This window comes from Vidua chalybeata, chromosome 18 (assembly GCF_026979565.1).
Source record: "Vidua chalybeata isolate OUT-0048 chromosome 18, bVidCha1 merged haplotype, whole genome shotgun sequence".
NCBI lineage: Eukaryota > Metazoa > Chordata > Aves > Passeriformes > Viduidae > Vidua > Vidua chalybeata.
Genome location: NC_071547.1, coordinates 8802359 through 8826307, shown reverse-complemented (window position 1 = coordinate 8826307; position 23949 = coordinate 8802359). Strand labels below are relative to the sequence as shown.

At 50.2% G+C, this 23949-nt stretch overlaps 1 protein-coding gene across 1 annotated transcript; it reads right to left on the bottom strand.

Annotated features, from left to right (window-relative positions):
* Window positions 1-2559: 2559 nt before the first annotated feature.
* Window positions 2560-23539, bottom strand: LRRC75B (leucine rich repeat containing 75B). Its single transcript, XM_053959555.1, has 4 exons — window positions 23149-23539; window positions 18424-18552; window positions 15172-15284; window positions 2560-4233 (listed from the first exon to the last, which is right to left on the bottom strand). Exons 1-4 carry the CDS (start codon window positions 23404-23406, stop codon window positions 3711-3713), a joined length of 1023 nt encoding a protein of 340 aa, XP_053815530.1. The 5' UTR covers window positions 23407-23539; the 3' UTR covers window positions 2560-3710.
* Between the last annotated feature and the right edge of the window lie 410 nt (window positions 23540-23949).

Here is a 23949-nt window from a genome sequence, read left to right as displayed (position 1 = left end):
AGTAATACTCTCCTGAGGAGAGTATTCAGTCCTGCTGTGTTACCTGACAGGAGACAGGCTCACTGCAGGGCAGGTGTCCCCTGATTTAGCATCAGAACTAAGCTGGTCCCTCTGGGTATCTGTGAGGAGACATGAATTAGCAGCTCACCCCTTTAATACCCTCTGGGAGACCTGAACCTTCTCATTCAGTGGAAGGAAAGGTTCATTTCAGTTGTGTCATCCTCTCTGGTTGGTGAACTCAGCTTTTATGAAAATTGCAGATTTGGGGCCTCTAGGTCTGCTCCTTGAGCATGTACCTCATCTGTAGGGGGCCCAGGAGCACTTCCCAGCTTTGGAGCTGGAAGCACTGTGCTGCCCAGAGCCCCTCACCTATCCATGTGATTAGGAGCTGGCAGGGAGTAGCTGGGTGTGCTGGGATCATTTCTGCTAAGTTACAGCCCATCAAAGTTCATCCAAGAAGCAGTGACAGGACTTAGTAATTTGCATTTTCACATATTTATTCACAACCTTGCTCCATGGGGAGCTTTCTGTGGCAAAGCAACCAAGTGCATATAGAGGAATAAACATGCATGCCACAGCTGCTCAGCTGAACCAGTGTGTTTCCTGCTTTATCTCCAGAGCCTGGAGTTGCCAACTGGCAGGTGGCATCGCCAGAGATTGGCACAGAATTCGCCAGCAAGGGGCTGAATGTCTCATCCCTGTCCTGCTGCGTAGCAGAGCTCAGGCTGAAAGCACAGCTTTGAGCAGGGCTGGAAACAGGCTGGGGCTGAGCCAGGGGCTCTGCAGGGAAGAGCTGTGTCAGGGGCACACTACACACTGAGGGTCTCACCTCATTTTAGGGGGGCTGCTGCTGTTATGGAAAAGCTGTGAAGATGCCTCGATGCAGAGCCCTAGGGGGACAGTGCTCAGAGCCAAAGACCAAATGTTCAGCAGCACTGCTCTCTCTTTGTAGATATGCTCTGGTTCACCAGGCAGCTCCAAGCCTTCATTTAAATGCTTTGTGCCTGAGTTTTCTTCTTGGCACAGAGCAGAGTGCTGCTCTGCTTAGACTGTAAGAGTTTAAGCAGATCTTGCTGACATTTGAAATACTTTTCATTTTTGCCGAAAGGTATTTTGGAAGGAAAAGAAAAAATTAATACCATTTCTTCCATAGCAGGGAAGGAAATGAAGGGCTGAGCTCGGAGAGTGAATGGAGTTGCAGCCAGCTGGGGCTGGTCACTGGTGGGCTTCCCCAGGGCTCAGTAGTGGGGCCAGTTCTGTTTAATGTCTATTGATTGTCTGGATGAGGGGATCGAGGGCATCCTCAGGTGAATTCACAGATGACACTGAGTTGGGTGGGAATGTTAATCTGCTGGAGGGTAGGAAGGCTCTGCAGAAGGGTTTGGGCAGGCTGGATTTGATAGTCCAAGGACAATCATTTGAGGTCCAACAAGGCCACGTGCCAAGTTCTGCAACTGGGTCACAACAATCCCAAATATGACTCCAGGCTTGGGGAAGAGCAGCTGGAAAACTGCTGAGTGGAAAAGGCCAGTGGCATCCTGGCTTGTATATGCCATAGTGTGGCCAGCAGGACTGGGTTGTCAAGCATTGAACAGGATACCCAGGGCAGTGGTTGAGTCACCATCCCTGGAATTATGTAAAAGAGGTGCAGCTGTGGCACTCAGGGATGTGGTTTAGTGGTGGGCTTGGCAGTGCTGGCTAATGTTTGGACTCAATGACCTCAAAGGTCTTTTCCAACTGAAACAATTTTAGGATTCTTTAGATACTACACTGAGAAGGGAAAAATGAATTGTGAGAAGAGAGCAGGTGGTGACCTTTGTGCAGGTTATGAGGTCCTGCACCTGTGAGTGCAGATAGGACTGGGTCCAGCATTTGCAGTGTCAGATTGTAATGCTCAGCACAGTGTCTAATCCCACCTTTCTTCCTCAGGGAACTGGTTTTATTTGGGGTTTTGGTGGCTGATCAGAGACACCAATACCTTCCAGTGTCCTCACACTCTTGGTTCAAAGGGAAGAGATTACTTGAAAAATAGATCCAATTTTCCTCTTGCAATGTCTTGTAAAATTAGTAAAGAGCATGAAAGGTGTATCTATTCCATGTGAATTTGGGTTGTTTTCATATAGGAGCGTTGTTTATATGTGTTGCTCTGAGACTCATAATCAGCAGAGGAAGGCAAAGTTACCATTGTTAATTTAGAAAGGTGAGGATTTTTATGTGTTTTTTTTTTTTTTTTTAATATGTCTCATTTCTTTAACTTTTACCTCTTTCAAAAAACCAGTCTGAATTCCTGTGGGGATAGATAATTGAGAGAACTTGACTTATCAGCTAAATCTCATCAGTTTACTTCTACCAGCCCCTTGCAACACGAAGAATGGCAGCCTACCACAAATGAAGTCCCCTGTTTCTCCTTCCTTAAAGGAATGAACCACACTGCCCAATGTGAATGGTCCTGATCATTGGACCTCAGGCAATGATCCTGTCTGATCCTGTCCCTCAGGCACTGCATGAGGGCTCTGGTCCTTATTCCAAGACCTCCAAACAACCCAGGTACTCAGACTCTGAAGTGCTTCACGCTCATGTCCAAGAGAACTCTTTATTATGTTTACATAGAGCATGGGCAATGTGGAAAACACTGGAAATTCTGCATCAGTGGCTTGGTTTTTGGACAGCAGTGGAAATGGTGATGCAGCTGCTCACATCGTGGCTGTATTACGAGGTGTGCAGTGTGCCATGAGGAGCCAAAGCTTTGCGCTTCCGACTGGGAAGCGCCCACCTCTGGCACATTCACTGCTTGCTCCTCTAGTGCCACAGTTAGGTGCTGAGCTGTCAGCTTTTCCTCAATTTCACTTGGAACTTGCAATTGTAGTACCTTGGAACTTGTAATTTTAGTACAAAAGCACTTTTTGAAACCAATCCTACTAATCCACAAGACCGTTCCCATTCCCTCTCCTCCCCCTTTCTCCCAATCCCATCCCAACTCATCCCATCCCCCATGCTCCCACCAACACATGCCTCCTTCCCCTCCCTCTCACCCCGGTCACACAGCAAATATCCTGATGCTGCAGTTCCAAGCCATGTGTCCGCCCCAGCCTATGTGATCCAATGGTCTCTGACCAGGTCCCTTTGTTCAGACGTTCATACAAAACACACAATAGGAAAAAAACAAAACAAAAGGAGCCAGACACAAGAGGGAGACACACTGCCGGGCTCCAGCTCTGGCCTCTGAGCCCTTCCACTAAGCTCCACAGCACTAGGCTCTTGGGGTACCTCCTTTCACACTCAAGGCTGCAGGTCCCAAGGTTTCCAAGGTGCATAGGAAAAGGAAGAAAGGAAGTAAACTACAAGCCTGTTTCTGTTTTAGGTTCCCCCCAACCCCTTTCCCTCAACCCAATGGCTGCTGGAGGATATTCTTGACTCCGACAGGTCTTTTCCCGTCTTCCAGTGAGACCCTGCCTGGGGACCAGGTTCACTGTAAGTCACTGGTTCCTCTCTGGAACGTGGGCAATGGGTTTGGCAGCGAGGGGAGGGAGCGGAACACGTTGTGGGGGGATGACAGGCTTTTGTCTCACAGCAGGTGGGGGGGAAGATGTCAGGGAAGGCGAGAGAAAAGAGCCAAGGGAAGCCGGTCAAGCTGGCCCTCTGCTTGGTGTTTGTACTCAAAACTTCTCCTTGGGGTTGCTTCAGCGTGCCAGCGCCGGCCCGTTGTTCAGTCACCTCTCGCAGCCCTGCTGAGAAAAAGCACGTGGCGGGGTGCTTCCGGCTGCTTCATCCTCTGGCTGGCTGCCCTCGTGCCCGCCAGCGATCTCAGAGTCGCAGTCAAGCGCCTCATAGATGGTCGGCAGCGTGGTCTGCTGGCTGAGGCGCTTGCGCAGGCCCACGAGCAGCGGCTGCGGCATGGAGGAGACGTCCACGTTGTTGCCGAGGTCGACCCAGGCCAGGCAAGGGAACTTGTTCATGTCCTTCATGGTGTCAGTCAGCTCCTTCATGGTCGCCCGCGTCAGCCGGTTGCCGTTGAGGGACAGGTGAGTGAGTTTGGGGAGCGCCCAGAGGAAGGGCAGCAGCAGGCGCACCATGTCATCGTTCAGCTCCGTGAAGCTCAGGTCCACCGAGGTCAGGTGCTCCCCGTTGTTCTGCAGGTAGTAGGCCATGCGGTGGACATCCCGCATGCTCAGGGGGATCCCTGACAAATCCATGGAGTCCTGGCTCACCTTCTTCTGCAGGCTGGTCTTCAGGCTGATGGTGGAGAAGGGGAGACATCGAGAGAGATCATTAAGGTTTAAGCATAGTTAAGGGGAGCACTCCTACCCATCTCACCCAAGTGAAAGAGCATTTGGGACAGGGAGAACTCTTTAACAACATGGGCTAGAATGTTCAGAAAGGGTTAATAGAGCTCATGGGGGAAACAAGCATTTGCACCATACCTCAGGGCAGACTGTTCTGGGGTTTTGCCATGTATTTTCAGCACTTACACATAAACTTTGCCAGAACTGGCTCAACACAGGTTGCTAAAGTGTCTCCCACTAGCAGATGTCAAAGGGTTTGTCTGTATGTGCCCATACAGGCGCTCATGCATAGAAAGCAAAAATAACCAAGGCAAGCAAACTTTCCAAAAGCACTGGTTTACTCTGTGTGGGGGCTGTTTGTGAGCTGCCTCTCCAGGTGAATGCCAAGGTCAGTGCTACAGAGGAGAGTGATGTTAAATGTCTGAGAATTGGATGTTTCATCAGGAAAACAATAGATAGGCAAACTGCACTCCAGGAATGGATTTACTGCGTGTCCCTTTAAAAGCCTTCACAAGCAGCACTTAGTCAGTAAGCAGCACCAGTGGCTGCCTATTTGGGTCTCTGTGGTCAGCAGATCATCTGGGATCTGCTGCAGCTATGAGGAGGCGGGGAGGGCATAATGGTGCTAAGAGATGGCTTCAGCCATTTCTTTTATTGTCTGCCTGGCCAAGGGAGTGAGGAGGAGGTAGGAAAGCTGTGTTGTGAGGCTGCTGGGTTTGCAAAGGGAATGGGCTGTGGAGCTTAATGATGGACTGTGGGTTTGTAATAGTGCTGCAAGAAGTGGGAACTGTGGGCCTACAGGAGCTGCTGGGGGATGCGTTGCAAAATTGAGTAGAAACCTGTGCTGGTGTAACATAGGAGAACCTAATCCCTTCGTGTAAATTGTGTTAATCTTGCTGCTCTTTTGGACACATCTTGCCTTAAGGACACGGGAGCCCTAGTAGGACCCCCCAGTCATGTGCTCAGGGGGTCTTGTAAGTGCCTTGTAGAGTTTGGGAAGATCAGGGTGGGTTAGGCATTAACCACCACTTTGAAGGTCCCCACTCTTTCTATATCTGGCTCTCTGTAGTGTCCTGCACACCTGTGGCAGAGCCAGTCCCTGAAAGCAATGGGTACATGGGGACATGCAATCTCCTCAGAGGAGGCTACAGCACCGCAGGAGCTCCCGTGGCAGGTGAGAATGTCCCCACAAGCCTCAGTATTGCCAGGCTCTGCTGGAGCTGTGCAGAGGATGTGGCACTGCCTCTGTAGCTTTGCTTTACATATGCAGTTCATGGCATCCTAGAAATTTCAGCCCTTAATAATCCCCTTTAAGTATGTGTTGACACAAGTGAGTAAATGTGCACCAGTGCAGGCAACAGCCCTTTGTGGACATATTCAACATTGGCACAAACCTGCAGCTGCACTTCCTTGTAGGAGCATGAGGCAGAAACACCTCGTGGCCTGCCCTGTCAATTCTTAAGCCCACAGATTCCTGCCCTGGGTTTAGCAGTACTTTGCTCAGGCTACTTCTACGTGTCCTTGTATTTCCCATGGGACTTCACTGTGCAAGGCTGAAACCATATCTGCAAGCATGCATTTGGATTAATGAGCTCTCATGGCAGAGAGCTAATAGCAGCACGAATTAACTTCTATTCAGACCTGAAGTATTGTAAGTAAAATGTATTACTTACTAAATATTTACATGTCAGATGACCCACACTACACCTCAGTGGATCACAGGGGTGAGGGGAGCAGTGCTTGTCTGTCCTGTCAAACAGCAGGGACTGATGTACTGGGGAATTATAATTGGTCTGAGCACACAAGAGAGGTCTCCAAAGGGCCTTGAAGATGGTACTTGAAATCCCTCCACTATCTGGGCCCCAGAGATGGGACTGTGAAGAATTAATCCACCACGTTGCTTGTAGCAGCAGTGCAGTCCTTTTACCTGCTGCAGCAGCAGGTGTCAGCTGTGCATGCTGTGGTCTGGGTGGCACTGAGCAAGTCTCCCTTTTCCTGCTAATCCAAGACGTGCTTGAGATCAGCTCAGGCTTTTGGGAGCTATATTTCTTCAACTCTCTTGAAAAACAATGTATGTGTTTTGGTATAGTTTGTCACCAATCACTGGCAGTGGTGTAGCACAGTCTACCACAAAAGAGGGTTCAATTTATCAGAGACCAGCCTCGAAGCTGGAAACATCTCAGGTTTCCCCTAGCACAACAAGAGTTATCCTTTTAGTCATGCTAGATATTTTATCTGGGTGTTTGATCTGGAGTACTTGTTCTAGCAGAACAGAGCATCCAAAGCACAGTGCAGGTGTGCATTTGCATGTGTCAAGCGAAACAGGGAGAAATGAAATGGAGTGTGAACCTGAGTGCACAGGTTCCCCTGTATCCACAAGGGGCTGGTACAAGAGATACAGCAGCCTTCTCTGGCCTGTAGGGGTTTAGGATAAGGCTTTCTTGGGAGTGTGGGGAATACAGGATAAACAAGCATAGAAACAAGCCTGTAACTACTTCAGTGCCTGTTCTGTATGAACGCAGCCTGTGGCTCCTGGAAATTCTCTTCCCCAGTGCTGTCAAGCCGTGGCAGATCCTGGGTGGGTGGGGGACACAGAAAGGAGACATGAACACAGGGGCACGTTCCCCAACCCTAAGCCTTGTCTCTGTCTGACGTTCCTCAGCCGTTCCTTTTTACAAAGCCCCAGGGCACGAGCCTGGTTTGGAGTGGGGATGGGAACCAGGCTGGAGTGGGGACCACTGGAGGGCACGTCTGAGCCGGCGCCGCTCCCGCTGCCGGCCCTCAGCATCCAGGTGCCGCTTTTCCTGTCGTGTCTGCAGCGGCAGCTTTCTTAAAAGGGGACAAGTTTGAAGGGCTCTTGGGGTCCCCTTTGGAGCGACTTGGCTCTGAGTGCAGACAGTGATGACTGAAGGGAAATGTCCGAAAGACAAAAGCAATGTGCTCGTCTGTCTCTGCCCGTTGAGCCTCCCCTCCCCTCCTGTGACTGCCGTGTGGAGACTGCAGTAATAAGTCACAGATCGTGCTCTCACCACAACAGGTACCTTCTGCTGCTCTCCCAGCACCGAGCCAATACCCCAAGGAGGCTTTAATCAAGCAGACAAATTATCTTCCCATAATTGATTCTCCAGACTGGACTGCTCCTGGCTGAATGTACATAAACCCTCCTGTCCTGTGCCAGAGCCCGCCCTCCCTTCTTTGCTGGCTTGTTTTTCTTTCCTTTCCTGTGTTTTTTGCTGCTTCCTTTTGTCCTCATTGCTGTACCTGCCAGGGTGACTCTGAGCCTCCTGTCTCAGGACTGGGGGCTCCCTCCTGTGTTTAAGCTGTTCTCTTGCCTATAAAATGCCTCTTTATAGGGATGTTTTTGTAGGAGCCTCATCCTGGTGGACACAGCCCTATGCTGCAGCCAGGCCCTCAGCTCTCTGGTAAGTGCTGAAGCATGAGATACAACACCCCACGCATGCTGTGAACCCTGGCAGCCTCCTCCTCGCCTCCCTGGTGTTTCTGTGCTGCTCCAAGAGGCACAACTAAACCCCATCTCTAGGGCAAGACATAGAATAGCTACCCACTCTCTCTACTGCTTTAGAGCAAAATGGGTCTGCAGTCAGAAATGGGTCAAGGATATGTGGGTAGATGCTTTACTCTGAATTATCTGACACTTGGCATTTTTTGGAGGTCTGTTGAGCTCTATTTCTTGTGGGGAGAGGGGCATGATACACAGGGCACCAAGCTCTCAGTCACTTGTGCAGCAGCTGAGAAAACACTAGGTTTATTTCCAGGGAAATGGGTCGTGTATTATCCCCTAATTTCTGCACTTGAAACAGGCTTTAAGATTGCTTCAGCTGCAGAAGGCTTTTTTTCTTTTGTGTGAGATACAACAGCTACTTAGCAACGTGGCTCTTGATGCCTGTGGGACTTGTGGACAGAGGCTGCAGAGCACTGGGGGCTGGATTAACCTACTGCTTCTGCAACTGGTGCTCAGGGCACATTTGTAATTGTGAGGATTTGCATCTAAAAAGGATCTGGACTCTGGATGCAGGGCAGCAGACTGTGTTTGTAATATCTGCAGCAAGTCTGGAGAGGAAACAACCCCCCACTCTCTCTAATGCTGGAGAAATGGCTTGCAAGTGGGAAATTCATGGAAACTTTGAGCAAGAAACAAAGGCAATCAACAGCCCAGCCCCTACTGCCTGCCTGGGGATGCAGCATCCAGTGAGGAATGGTGCTGGCCCAGAGTCCTGTTTATAAAGGATCAGCACCCTGCTTGCAACCCTTGTTCACCCCTGCTGAGGGATGGGAGCTCTTTGAGGTACATGTCCTTGCTTCTCATGTGAAAGGTTTACTCTGCATTGTTCCCAACTCCCTTCTTGGGGTCTGGCCTTTCTCCCACGGACAAGGAGGCAGTCTTCCTCCCACCCTCACTGCCACTTATCCCCTCCCTGGGTGCCAACTCTACTCTTCAGCAGGCATTACCAGCAGTCCCTAGGCTGCACTTTGAGCCTGGCTATGGGAGATCCACCCTGGATCACTCCAGACAGAGCAGGGGCCTGAGAGACCTGTGGGTGTCTGGAAAAAAAAAAATCCTCTCTGAGAAATGTGGACTGGGAAAGAGGTGAAACCATCTTGTGCCTCCCCAGGCTTTATTTTGGGATAAAAATCTTCCTCTTTACACTAACACCCAGCCAGTGTTCCAGCCTCCTGGGAACTCAGCTAGCATAAGCAAATATGGAGCTGTCTTGAAATGGGACAATTAGGAGACCTGAAATTAATTGCTAGTTGTTTGTCTCCAGGATCTGTCCCAAGAGAATTAACCCTTAGGCCATCTTCCAGGTCCTTCTTTGAGTCCATGAAGCTGCAGGCTTAGCATGTTTGTTTTTTTTTTATTAGCACTGATTCCCATCAATTTCTTGCTCATCAGCTAAATTCTTTGGTGGCAGCATGGAAGGGGTGTAATGGCTCCTGAGTGTTGCCCTGTTGGGACTTGTAGCAGTCACAGTGGTGTCTGGCCCCTTGTTAGCTTTGTGGGGTTTGGGAGAGCTTGTTCAGCCCAAGAATGTTGAAGTTCCTGGAGTTTCAGCTCATTTCCTTGTCTCCATGCTATGGAGAAAGTCTGTGAGGAGACAGTGAGTCAGATAGAATTTTGGTAATCAGGGGTGCTCACTACTTCATGCCTATTTCTCTGGAGAATTACCAGCTTTCTACCCCTCCATCTTTTATTTTTACATTAAATTTGTCTCCAAATATAAAACTTTGCTGATGCCAGAAATTCCCATTAGTGTGTATCCCCTCTGTCATTAACAGGCACTGCCAGTAGTGGCTAATTAGCCATGAGTCAGGTATCTCTCAGCTGCTCTTTCTTGCACAGAACCTCAGGCATGTCTGGATGGCTTCCCTGCTTTGAGCAGTGATTTAGGGGATGGATTCTGAGCTTTTTAATTGCCTACTTAGCATAATCTGCTTGCTTTGCTTCCCCAGTGGCACAGGGTGCTGCTGTGCAGGGTTGGCTTTAGCTGCCTCTACTGCAACATGAAAAAGGAAAGAGAAGCCTCAAAAGTACTGACCCAGACTAACCCAGGCCCAGCTGATGCGAGGCTGGGCCTGGCCCTGCTGTGAAGATGGAGGCAGTGCACAAATAGGCCACTTCCTTGACAAGTCCCTTAGTCACATCTCCATCCTTGTGCCCAGGCTCTTTTGTCCAGCTGTGGAGAGGAGGCAAAGGTAGCCTTTCTCCTATCTCACTCCCTCCGCAGCTGGGGTAGGACATGGAAATCTGTAGCTGTTGGTGCAGCTGAGAGCCTCTCTCTTCCTGCCTCTGTTGTCACTTTGTCCTTGAAGGTGTAAATATCATGTATTGACCCATGTCCTTGTCAGATCTCCAACTGGGTAAGAGTCACAAAGGCACAAGGTCTCTGCTGATTGCTTTTAACTACCACCTTCCACCCAGCCTCTGTTATTTCACTCACTCTCTCTCCACCAAAGTGTCCTGCTTCTCTTGCCTGCCAGTCTTGGCCTTTTTACTCCTGACTCGGGCAGGGCAGTGTCAAGCTGCTGGGTGACCCTTTCTGCCACCTCCAACAACCTTTCCTAATGTATGGGCTCTTGATGCTGCTGGGAACCCTCCTCGGGGGTAGTGTTTGGGGTGCTCTGCACTGTAAGATGAGGGCACAATTCCTGCCTCCATCCACAACTCATCCAGCAGTTCATGTCTGTCTGCCATCTCTGTGAGCAGCAGCCTCTTGGAAACAGTGTGTGGGGCAGTTCCTGTACTCCCATATGATGTTTACCATGTGGCTTTAGTTAACTCCCTTGGCTTCCTCTCACTGGAGCAGGAATGATGGTGCCTGTTTACCCTGTTGCATAAGGGTGACACGAAGCTCTAGTTAATATTCTCCTCATGCCATGTGAGGACTGGGATCTCATCTGCTAGAACTGTCAGCCTCAGCACTGAGTGATGTTTTCAAGGAAAAAAAAAAAGATGTGAAACCCTTTAGAGCTGTTTCCTTGAAGTCCTCTAGACACAAGTGCTTTCACTGCATTTTAAAAGTGCATCTAATGCTGCAATGTCTGGCCAATGCACATCAATAACAGAAAGGGAGCAATAAGCCCAGAAGGAGTACTCTGCTCTCCACCCACTTTGGATTAGCCATGATGAAATTCACTCAGATGGGCAAAGTAAAGCTGTGGTGAGATTTGTGAAAAGGAAAGACCACATACATGTGGTGTGGGAGTTAACTCCATACACACACTGCCTTTGCTCTTCCAGAACAGGCCACTGTGTGAAAAATATGTTGTTTTTTTTTTTTGTCACAATTATAAAGCTGTGTCTACTGCCTGCCTGCTTTGTGGATTCAGGTTTGATCCTTTGCACTCAGGAAAGGAAGTAGTTACACTGAAGTAGCCAGCACTGGGAATGAAGCAAGTGGAAGATACATTAAAGTTCCCTGACACGGCCTTGCCAAGACACTTCAGTTGTAATCCAGGGCTTCCTAATCACAGTACCAGACTGTGATCCAGCTCTCCAGACAAAGGCAGTCTTCACCTGATACCCTTCTCCCTCTCAGCTCTGAACTGCAGCCCAGTGTGTCTGGCCTCAAAAAATAATACACCCTCTGCATCCCGCCCTGTTCTGGCAGCAGATGGTGACAGTTTTCCTGAATTCAGCATGGCAAGAGGCCCCAAGAATTCTGAAAACGAGAATTAATAACATCTAAAAGTTCTGCATCTGTCAAAATGCCACAGAAGTGGCACTGATAGCCTGAAAGGTCTATGTCTGTATAAAGGAGCATTTCTTAATCCATTACTCTTTACACACTAAACATCAATTTCATGAGAAAGTGAAGCTGGAGTTATACAACACTCCAGGATGTATTCTGCTCATTAAGTGGGAGTGATCTATACAACTGTAAAATGGTGCTAAAACTAAATTCCCTCTAGGATATAAAGGACTGAAAACTGTGTAGTAGTTATGCTAGTCCCTGCTGCAAAAAAATGCTGCAGAAATCTTATCCTCCAGCTTTTGAGCTTTCAATTTTAAAACCCCCAGAGTAAATCTGCAAGAGCTTATCTTCCTAGTTTGGTTAGGCAGCCAACCCAAGTAGGGCAGAGCCAGTGGGGTGCAGGCTGTTGGCTGCAAACCTGAGACAGGATTTTGCAGGAAAGGAGCCCCTTCTTTTCAGTGTGGCAAACTTGCCTGAGTATCACCAGGGCAGCTGAAATAGTCTCTTTGGGTGCCTGCACAGCTGGGGACTGCAACCCTTCCTTGTACAAGGCATACAGCCACTCCAAAGAACCCACAGGCATGGATGCAGAGGGCAAGTTGCCTCCCAGGTTCACCTTCAGCACTTTAGTCAAGCACAGAAACCAGACAGAGCTGGGCTGGATGTCTCCTGCTCCCTCCAGCTGCTGTTGCATTGAGTCCATGGACCCACAATGAGCTTTCTCCTTCCACATTTCCGTATGGGCTCTGCCTGTGGACTGAAGCAGCAGTGCTTGAAGAAATGTCTCTTATCCTTTGTGCTTCACCAGCTCATGGGTGGCTCAGGTGTGTACCTGCTGGATGTGGGTCCCTCTGAGAGTAGCTGGGGATGTAACTGCTGTTAGTTTGTTTGTGACCCACTGGTTTGGCAGTGGGGACAAACACCTGGTACGTGATCCAACTCCAGTATTGCAGTAGCACATCTCCATAACAGCCCAAATGTAATTAAAACCTGGCAGATGCTCCAAGCTTTCTGTATGGCTGGGCTTGCTAATTATCTCCTGGACCCATCTACCATGCTGCAGAAAGTAGAAATTGCATTTCAGAGAACAAGGGAGTCCGGCATCAGCTCTGTGAAAGCCAGATGCCAAAGCCCAGGAGGCTGCAAAAGCAAGAGGAGAATTTGGTTTCTGAACATGGTCTCCATGCACAGATTCCTCCCTGCTGTCCTTAACCCCCACTACATTTTAGAAATTGCTTCAAAGTATTGCTGCTACACCCATGCTCTGTGCAGGACCTAAAGAGCAGGAAGGGTGCAAGCCAAGGGCACAGGGTTTGAGACAGACACTATAGTAAAATACTCCCACCAGCAGACAGAGGGAAGTGCAGAATTTGGATCATGTAAAAACAGCCTGCCTAAACAAACTTATGCCTTGGTATCTCCAAACGAAGCAGCTATTTCTTGCCTTCCTGCTACTGGCAACACCCATTTTCTTGCAGCGGCCTCAGATGCCAACTCTGCAGGCGTCTTTTGCTGCAATCTGCAAACCATTTCATCTCCACACTTAAAAGAGAAAGCTCTGCTGTTAAATATTTCATCAAAATTAATTTGTGCCTTATGTAACACATTGTAACTGGGTGTGGTAGCCAGGCACTGTGGCTCACTTTAGACCTGTATTTCCCTCCATTGCACATTGCCATGTTGCCCTCTCCCTGCTTGTGCTCACAGATGTTCTGTACCTGGCCAATACTTGGGGCCTGACCCCTCTGTGTGGGGTGCTCACTGGACCCAGAGCTCTTCCTCTGGCCACAAACCTCCTCTCTGTTGTTACTAAGTGATGGGTTTTCAGCAGTTTGCAGTCCTCTGCTGTCCCCAGGCTATGCAATCACAGGGAACACTTCCAGTTTGACTCTTCCTCCTGAAGTCCAACTGGAGAAGAGGTTTGCCTGCAAGCAGGAGTCTGGAGCCTTGAACTTCTCTTTAAACTTGTCTTGGGAGGGGACAGGGATGAGGTCAGAACTGCCATCTATATCCTGCATCTCCAGTATTCCGCAGGGTCCTACAGGGAAAATGTCATTGAGTGGGTCTGGAAAAGGACTCGCTCAGTTCTGAAAGCTCAGTTTTGCTCTGTGCTGTGGTTGCTACCTGCAGAGCAGCACAAACAGTCCTGCCCTGTGGGGTGAGAGCGCTGGGTGTGCTTGGCTTCTGGCAAAGTGGGGCTACAGGTGCAAGAGGCAGATGGCCTGGAAATCATGGCATTAGGGATTTTATTCCTTAAGATGCACTGGGAACCTGCCTCTGAGTCAGAATGAAAGGTATGATGGAAATGACAATTCTCATGGGGGATTTTAAGTTGCTGGCACACACATCAAAGACCAAAAGCATCAGAAAAGCCCAAGGCCATTCTCAGAGTGCTGCTGATTTTGCATTTCTTTTTATCCAATCCTGCATTTATTCCTGTGAATCTAATGGGGCTGACATGAGCTCTTTTCTTAGTCATTTCTCTGTCTTTTCTTCAGCAGTGGTGATTTGTGTCACAGGAACAGGGTTTGCTCCAAGAAAATGACAAGAGGAGGGGTGGATTTAAAAGACGTGGGGATTACTCTTTATCTGGGCAGAAAACCAGCAAGTGGCAAGGAGGGAACAAGTGTGGGTGTCCGAATACACTTCTAGTAGTGAAAAGCAGCTGCCATCCAGTAGCTGTCAGTGACCAACATGCTCTGAGTTGGGTTCTCCGTGCATCTGCACCATCCCAGGGCCCTCTCCAGGTGCTGGCAGAGAAGTGGGAGGTAAGAAGGATGGTCACCTCTCTGCCAGCCACCCCAGAGTGGTTCCTGCTGAATGGGGTGATCAGCTGGCAGTAGTGCCTTGTAATGGGACACTTTTCCCACTGTCAGGGAAGCGTTAAATTAGGACAAGGTGTGATGCAGAGCTGGGAACAGCTCCGTTTGGCACATGGGTGTTTTTGCAGGCTGGCAGCCCTGGCCATTCTCCTGGGGCCAAACACCCTGCAGGCCCTGCAGGAGGGGGTGTGTGTGCTGTGCACTCGGGGGGATTGGTTTCAGTGCGCTTCGGAGAGGGTGAGGAACTGTAACACCACACAGAAAGGAACAAATGGCAAAACACATCCAAGAGAGGGCTGCTGGGGCTGGGTTTTGAAGGAGGCTGCACTGCAGCTGCTGTGCACTGTTTTCACTCCTGCCTCTCTCTGAGGAGGGTAGTGGTGAACAGAGAGAGACTTAGCTTTCACAGGATTTCTCCTGAGAGAAGCAGAAAAAAGAGAATCAAAACAATTCTTATCTCATTCGCTGCTCCTGTGTTTGCACCCATGTAGAATGTAGTATAGAGATTGTTTACCCAAGGTGATTACTTGATTAGATTTTGGTGATGGTGTTTTAGATTCATTGACCAATTAGATCCACGTGTGTATCAGGACTCTCAGGAGAGTCACGAGTTAGTTAGTTAGTGGTAGTTCTTGTTAGTGTAATATAGTGTAATACAGTTATAGTAAAATATAGTTTAATAAAGTAATTAATTAACATTCTAAATCATTAGACTCCTACACATCATTCTTCCCAAGTGTCAAGGATCACTTTTAGTATAGTGGCAGGCTGGGATGGTGCTTGGCTGCAGCACCGTTTGCCCAGGCAGATCCCCCTCTGTGCCCATCCACACGGTCCCTGCCGCGTCCTTACCACACTTGGGACTTCCTGCGGGGCATCCCGTGCCGGTGCCACTTCGAGTGCGGGGTTAGGTGGTAAATCAGCTGCCTGCAGATCCTGTCTGAGGATTTCCAGGGGTCATATTCCTGAAAGCAAAGGGACAACTTAGACTGCCTGCACCATAGCAGAACATGAGAAAAGGAGGAGGGCAGAGGAAGATGGGAAAGGAATAAAGATGGCAGTGGAGCAGGGTCATGTATATAAGGGAGCAGATGAAGAGACAATGAGAGAGGAATGGTGAGAAGGCCTGAGATGCCTCTGCCACATGCCAGCTCCTCCTGGGGTGGAGGAGAAGCAGGAGGAGTTCTGCACTGCCAGGAAGAACCTCAGCCCAGCCAGCATGTTCCTGCCTAGAGCAGGGCTAAAATTTCACATCCTAGCTAGGAACAAGTGAAACTCAGAAGAGGGGATCATTTTCCAGGGCTGTGGCAGGGGTGACTGACAATGCTCTGTTGCAGGGACCCTTACACTGCCAACTCCTTGTGTTACAGGACAGTGCTACATTTCTATTAATTACCTTGTTGCTGTTCTTCCCCAAACTCTGTGTCTGGACTATCTGGTACCCTGAAGTGGAAAGGGCAGTAAGTGGCACTCTTGCCCCATCCCCAAGGTGCTTCTTGTTCCTCCTGCAGTAGCACACTGACTCCACAAACTCCTGTGCTCTAGCTGGGACATGTCAGGACAGGGAACTTTGGCTACTTCCCCACAGTCCATCTCATTTCCTTGCAGTTCACTCTGCTACTGGAGGTTTGAGTTTGGGAGCTTCCAATGCCAGCAGTTCCCTCCTGCTCCTGCACTAATTTGTCAGGAAAAGAAGGCACCCACATGGTTGCTGCCTGCCTGGGTTATTTTTGCACACGTTCTTTAGTGCCATGACTTGGAATAGAACCTCTTCCTCTGCTGAAGCAGAATGGCAAATGGCAGCTGCTGAAGGCTGGGACTTCTGCTTCTCTATTCTATTTTCCAGTTACTGACATTCACCTGCATTCCCACCCCTCAGCCCTCCAGCCATGGTGCCACATGTGCATTTAGGGATTTGATAGGTGAACACCCAGTAAAGCTGTCAGGGAATGCACTGATTTATTCCTTCCTGTGAGCAGTTACAGCGCTGCACTGGGGGCCAACAGCTGCTCTGTGACTTTGCTCAGCAGTCCCTGAACCAGCTGAACTCCCCAGGGATGCACTGCCAGCATGTGGCAGTTCTCCTGTGCCAAGGGGAGAGGGATCCCAGCCTTCTGCTCAGCTGAGCATCCCCTGATCCCCACCCCAGCTTCCCTAGGAACCCCACAGGGACTGGCCCATGCCTTTGGCTTAGGTGCCTTGTTCTAGACTGGCAGGGCTGGCAGGGCTGCAGCTGGCACTCTGCTGTCACCTACAACAGCAAACCTCTCCAAGTGGGTGCACGTGCACACCAGGCTCCAGTACAGCAGCTGGCACAAAGCCCTGCGAGCGATTGTTGGCTCACAGCTGAGAGCTACCCTCCTGTTCTTTCCTGTGTCCTCACTGATTTAATTTCCACTGACAGACTGGGAATTGCACTCAGCCTGCTTGCCTTAATGCAGTTACACCCACCAGATGCTCAGCCAGGGTCAGAGAGGGGACGTGGCCTGGCATTGTTCTGGGAAGGGTGCTGGTGCTGTAGGTACTGAATTTCTACAAGCACTTAATTAAACCTCTGTTGGCTTTGAAGGTCAACCCAGGTGCTCAACATCTTCCTTAGGAATGGGGAAAACAATTTCTTATGTAATGGTATGGGTGTCAGTGCATCCATAAGGCATGAAACTAGAGTGGGGGGATAAGCAGGTGTATAAAAATGTGTTATCTGCCAAACACATGGGTACTGGATTAGAGCAAGATCCCCTCCTGCTGCCTGCCCTGAGGAGCACTGCACAGCACGGGCTTGGAGATGGTCTGGTAGAACAGCTGGAGATGAGGTCAAGTGAAGTGTGGTTAAAGAGATACTACTGCTACAACCCAGCCCTTTGTTCAAATGCTTACATGAATTACACAGACATTACACTTGCAAAGGTTTTTTTTTTTTTCAGGCTGCGCTGCAGCCTAATAATGATGATTAAACTTTGGCTAAATGTGGTTTGTCTATTGAGACATGACTGGTTAATTGTTATCAGTGAGCCTCAGGAGATGGCAGAACAAGGTTAGAAATGCCACTAATCTACACCAGGCATTCGGTGTATTCCCTGGGGCACTGCTGCTTGCTCTGAGCTGTGTGTACTTAATATCTCTCTTTGAATAAAGAAATTCACTCTACTCCTCTCCTCATAAAGCAAACATGACACTTGCCAAGCCTAATGAGCAAATGGGTACATTGCAAATCCAAGTGTCTGTGGTGGCAAAGGGTAACAAATAGATGCTGGTTGTTGCAGTGGGACTGGGACATCTGTGATGTTTGTCTGTTCTCACCCCTGCCTTTCTGTCTCTGCTCTCCTCATCCTCTGGAGGAAAGTGCTGTAGCATGCAGAGATACTGTGCACATAACACATTTACTTCCTGAATCCCCAGTGGCAATATATTCCTGCAGTACCATTCTCCACAGGGAACTCTGAGAGCTTATAGGGGGAAATAATGCTGGGTTGAGGTAGTTACACATGGCAAAGGGCTCAGGAAGAGAGAGGTGGTTTTCCTGCAGAGATCTCTGCTCTCCTCTGCAGGGAGCTCCAGGAGCCCCCCATGAGCTCTAGCTGCTTTGAACCCCTGTGATACCACTGATTGTGGCTCTCTGCCCTGTTCTGGGAAGGGTGCTGGTGCTGTAGGTACTGAATTTCTACAAGCACTTAATTAAACCTCTGTTGGCTTTGAAGGTCAACCCAGGTGCTCAACATCTTCCTTAGGAATGGGGAAAACAATTTCTTATGTAATGGTATGGGTGTCAGTGCATCCATAAGGCATGAAACTAGAGTGGGGGGATAAGCAGGTGTATAAAAATGTGTTATCTGCCAAGCACATGGGTACTGGATTAGAGCAAGATCCCCAAAAAGTAATTTCCTTGTATCTGTGCACATAGCCATCCCCTCCTTCAGCTGCATTCATGTTATGAGGTAGTTTTAACTGATTTCTACAGAAATATGCCCCACAATCCATATGCTGCCACTCCCAGGGCCCCTCTGCCTGGCTCTGGAGGATTGATTGCAGCACCAGCTGCCCCAGTAGGGCTCTCTGCATCAGTGCTGTGCCACAAAGCATTCACTGAGCTGAGGGAGAATTCACCTTTTTGGGACATTGCAGATCTCTAGCAAGGCTCATCAGCAGGTCATGGGAGATGGGATCCACCAAGTTGAGGAAAGTTGCATTTTTGTAGAGCACTTCATTGAGAAATGTTCCTTCCAATCCTAGGTCCTACAACAAAAACAGACAGTCAGGCACACAGGCTTCCTCAGAGCTATATCCAAGGGATGTTCTGAAACCAGAAAGTAAATCTGATGTGGTGCCAGCTGGATGCCCAGTACAGGAAATTATCCAGCAGAGGTGAAGCAGCCATGTCTGACCCAGCATTAGTGTGCTGGGGGGTGCAGGCAGCCAGAGAGCTGAATGAGATGCAGTGTTAATTTGAGCTCATCCACCTTATATCCACCTACCACAGGAAGGTGAGAATTCTATCATTTCCAGGCTGGCTGGAGCCTGGAGAGAATTAACTTCAGAGAAACACAGTTTTGTCAGTCTCTATGTGTGAAACTGCTGAAGAAGCCAAGCAGGAAGGCTGGCTCTAAAGCTGCTTCTCCAGTCTCAGCTTTTCTGGAACAATCAGACCTTTCTCAGGTATTTAAATGCTGCCATACACCCTGGTGCTGGCTGGCTGAGCAGAAGTCCTGCCCACTGTATGAGTTTAGTTGTGCTGTGAATTTCTCAGCAAGAACTAAGCACTGGCAGGATGGGGTGCAATGGTAAATTTAGAGGTGGCTTTACACCACAGTCAGAGGAACTCCTCTTCCATCTTCCACAATGTGAGTTAGGGGAACATCTGTGGTCCATGCAACTTATCTGTGTGGACCAGGGGATGGGGCACCTTTGGAGCTCTGGGAACAAAAAGCCTTCCCGGGGCCAGATGGATAACACTGCAAAGAACTAAGCTGTTTCTTGCTAAGAGGAAAGCAAAGAGCCAATATACTGACACAGTTATTACAATCTGAAGGTACCACAGAGCTGTGAAAAACAAACAAAATTTAAAAAAAATGTGAGAAAGAGAGATCACATATTCACATGAAAGTGCCTCATGGGCAAAACAAAATACCCTAGGAGTAGAAATGTAGAACAGAAAAACTCCCTAGTAGGGATAGTGCTGAGTTTGATTCAGTTGACAAGGAGGGCTCAGCTAAGGGAGGAAACAAGTCTTCTCCCCATTCTGTATGCAGCTGACAGGAGAAATGAATAAGCAAATGGGTGCCCCATATGTTCACACTGCTCTACTGAGTGTGTGTTTCAGGCATTACCCAGTGACTGAGAGCTTAAAAAAAAAAAAAAAAATTGAGTGAGAGGGGGAAAAAAAGCTGGATGTATGCACATACATCACCAACAGGGACAGAGCCATAGCTGGTAGAGGTTCAGGATCTTAACTCCAAGCACCAATCAAAGCCAGTGCTGCATCCTGCTCTGGATATGCTGGATTGAGCAGAAAGCACAATCCCAAAGAGACCCTGGCTAGAGACACAGGAAGGGAGAATAGATTAAATACTTTACAGCCCATCACTCTGTGTACACAAATGAGCCCTGTAAGCAGGCAAGGAACCCAAGCAGTGCATCAGCCCTGAAGGACAGACAGCCACAGCTGGATATGGGCCAGGAGCCTACCAAGGCATCATGCCAGTGTCTCCCTCAGCCATAAGGCTTCAGGGAAATGGAGCCTCCCACACCAAGTGTAATGTGCACAGATGAAGAAAGCTGCCGTGAGGATGGCATGCCTGGGCATGCAGCAGTGGATGTCAGAGCAGTAATTAAACTCCCCCAGTTGGAACTATACCATTAAGATGAATCTGCATTCCCATTAGAAATCCTGCCTGCGAGGGTTTTGTAAGTAATATAGCTGTAAATGTTCACTTCACATTGATACTCCATAAATTCTTAGCCCAGAGGCATTTTTCAGCTCATCTTACTTATTTCCCTCTTTCCCTCCCTCTCTCTGTCATTTCTTGGAAAATTTTGTACCAACTAAAAGGGGGCTGCAGATAGCAGAATATTATAACTCTTGCCAGTTCAGTTGGCTTAGTGCTGTTGTCTTAAAAATGACACTTTGCCATCGTCTCAGCACAGGGAAAACGGATTATACCAGACTTTTTGCTGGTGTAAGTCTAATGTCTCCCTGGGCTTCAGCTGAGTGATGCCCACCTAGATCAGCAGGAAAGCTGATCTGGCTTCTGCTGGTGGGCATTTCTGGGGTAGATGATGTGCAGTGGAGCTGTCCAAGTGTTCATGTACAAAGCACACATGCACCTGCAGTTTGCAGCTGTTCTCCATGCAGTCTTCTGAAATGCTGGGATCTCACATCTATGTTAGTGGATCTGCTTCTGCCTGCCTTGCTTGCTTTACATTATCACACCCTCTGAACATCCTAGGAACAGTCTGCAGCCTTTTGAAATCTGCAGACCACAGGTGAAAACCCCTGGCAGATACATCAGCAGAGTACACCTGCAGGGCTGGGCAAGGAAGGTGTGTGCTGGGAGCAGCAGAGGCACACATGGGATCCCATGTCCTCCGGTCTGGCTGAGCTGTCTGCTCACCTGGGCAGGCTGCAATTCTAGTCCCACAATTTCTCTGCCTTCCCTGGGGTGTTTGCACCCTGGCCCAAGGCACAGTGATGAGGTGTGGTGTTGATATCCTCCCTGCCCACTAGAGTGAACAAGGTATCTCTCTTTTTACAGGTAACAAACAGACCCTCACCTGGGACACATTAATCCGTGACTCCCGAGAGCGTGACACTGCCAAGGTAAGGAGGGACACGCTGGGGACCAAGCTAAGGGGTGAACACAGCTGTGGAGTGAGGAAAATCTGTGAGTTAGGAAAAAAGGCTGATCTGAAGCTGACATTGGACACGTGAGGAGGACTGGTGGCGATTACATGACCCCAGACTGGGTTTCAGCTGGGGGTGTGGTACATGTTAGTGGTATAAACCCTCTGTCTCTGAAACCTCTGAGTGCTCAATGAACCAGAGGCTTTGGGGTGCTGCTGGATGGGTCCCATCTTGCTTGGCAGAAGATGCTGTGATTACAGGATGCATGTCCCACTGTTCTGTCGTGAGCAGATGGGCAGACACTCACTGTTTCAACATGGCCAGGCAGAGATGGGGACCAGGAATAACATGGGGAACTGGAAAGGCAGCAGGCAAAACATGAATGTTCAGGACATGGTAATTCTCAAGCGCAGATGTGGGGAAGCCAAGTGTTTAACTGATCCTGAAAGGAGCTTAGAAATGACCCTCCATTCCATATGGCCCTGTGACTTAGCACTCAAACCCTGTCTGTTCACAGATGGACCTTCTGGACACCTCCAGGGTCTGTGGAGGGTTTCAGTGCTTCAGTCTCCAGGAGAGGTGCTGAGCACTACAGAAAATTACATTCTGTAATTCTGGCCTCTGGCAAACCCTAGTAAAGTCTGTTCATGTTGCATTGCCACATCCATGAAGTGAGTGGTTGCCTCTCTTTCCTCACAAGCTTCTTGCAATAGTGCCCCTCCAAAACTACCTTTGAAATCTTATTCAACCCTTGTCTGCCATAGTGGTGCACACACAGAGGTCCTCTGCTGTGAGTTTATCTGTCTACATGCGTGGCAAAAGAGTGTGGTGCTGGTAACAACCTCCAAGTGAATGCTAAAGTAGTGGACAGGAAAAGCAGAGAGGTAATTTTTGTTCCTGCAAATTCTTACCTGTGAGCGTGTAACTTCCTAGCCCGGAAGGCAGTGAGCAGCGCTGTCAGATGTGTTGTAAAACCCTGGACATGCAGAGCAGACAGGGCTGTTCATGCAGCTCCCTGCAGCTGGTGGTGTGGGTGAACAAGCATCCACTGAGCCAGTCCCTGCTCCACTGCACTCACACCCAAAGGCCACTTGCTACCAAGGCAAGAATTAATGTATGTCCCCAAGATGAAGTTAGATGATCGTTAGCTAATGAAGCAACATGATAAGCTACAAACTGATGGTGTTTGATGTCCACATCAGAGGTGGGCTTTGCCCCCTGTGCTACCAGTTACAGAGTTGCCTGCAGTTTGGGGCAGCTGAGTTTGGCTAGAAAGTGATGGTAGCAGTGAGCAAAGGAGGAGATGGCTCTGTTCCAGCAGCAGAGCTCTGTCCTCAGCATCAGTTTGGCACCACAGTGTCTGCACACTGGCTTTTCTGTTCCTGAATGACGGCAGACTGAAACATGCTCCCACTGATACACTGACCCCTTTACCTCTCCTCTCAGCCCCGATTGTCCCAGAGGTGCCCTCCAAAACCATTTTGGGTTTCCCAGACATATCTCAGCCAGTCTGTCTGAGTGGCCGTAATGGGATGTGGTGGCAGTAGGGCGGCAGTGGCTTTTTTCAGGAGAGGCATCAGTCCTGAGCACCCGCGGGCTGGCATGGAGGGGTGTGGATGAGTACAGCCCAAGCTCGGACCCCCCCTTCTCCTGCGTGCAGCTCAGTCCCGCTCGCAGCTCCCTCCCAGCCCCTCTCTCTGCCCCCGGCAGCCGGGCCAGGCACCTCTCGCCCAGGCTGGGGGTCGGGGAGGTGACTGGTGTCGCCTGGCACGGTGGGCACCGAGCGGGGAAAGGACCGGGGCACGGAGCGGCGAAAGGCAGCACAGAGAGCCCCGCCAAGGAGGGCTGCACACCCCAGCGCCGGGGAGGGGGCTCCTGCAGCGCGGCTCCCTGCGCCAGAGCGCCGGGCGGCGGCTGCAGCCCCGGCCCCGCACGGCCCTTTGTCCCTGCCCTGCCCTGCCCCGCCCGGGCCCGCATCCCGCGGCAGGTACCTTCCTGAGCAGCCGGAGGATGTGCACGGCGTGCTCCCGCTTGTGCTCCCGGATGGTGGCCTGGATCTCCCGCAGCCACCCCACCCGCCGCACGTAGGGAGCGGGCGAGGCTTTCCGCAGCACCCCGGGCAGCTTCTGCGGGTGCAGGAGCAGGGAGGAGAGGTGGAAGTCGCCCCGGCCGCTCTCCAGCCTGCCGGGGCAGGGCTCCTCGCCGCTCTCCTCCTCCAGGCTGCTCTGCCGGCTCAGCCGGGAGCCCATGGCCGCGCTCCGGCCGCGCCGCGCCGCGCTCCGGACCGGGCGGGCTCGGGCTGTGGGCCGGGGGAGGCGCCGGGGAAGGCGGGGGGTCCGGGCCGCCCCGCCCGGCCGGCCCCGCCCCGGCTCCCCGTGCTCCCGACGCTCCCGCAGGAGCAGCGCCCCGGGGCTCCGGTGCTGCGGGGCTCCGTGCTCAGCACCCGCCTCCAGCGGCCGGGCAGCCCCGCTGCCTCTGCGCCCCAGGCGCCTCCTCCTCCCGGGTTTGTTCTGACGGGAGATGCTCGGTGGGGAAGACAAAGAGAGACGCGGATGCTGCCGAGACTGCTCCTTCCATCCAGGCATTTTTGGGGAGCTATTTTATTTCTGGACAAACTCTTCGAACATCGCAAAAGGTTGTCTAGATTAATAGTAGTTCAAAACACACCATCTGCAGGGACTGCTTCTGTGGGCTGTGTTTTGTCTGCTGTTGGACCCAGAGGAGGTGTTTTACTAATCTAGAAAGTGGCAGGAATTTTGCCCACCACCCGTCATCTGCAACTGATAGTACGA

Coding starts and splice junctions, on each gene's coding strand:
- LRRC75B (XM_053959555.1), bottom strand. CDS start 23,406: ATGGGCTCCCGGCTGAGCCGGCAGAGCAGCCTGGAGGAGGAGAGCGGC. Junction 18,553..23,148: donor TCCTCCGGCTGCTCAGGAAG/GTACCTGCCGCG, acceptor TTTTTGTTGTAG/GACCTAGGATTGGAAGGAAC. Junction 15,285..18,423: donor ATCTGCAATGTCCCAAAAAG/GTGAATTCTCCC, acceptor CTTTGCTTTCAG/GAATATGACCCCTGGAAATC.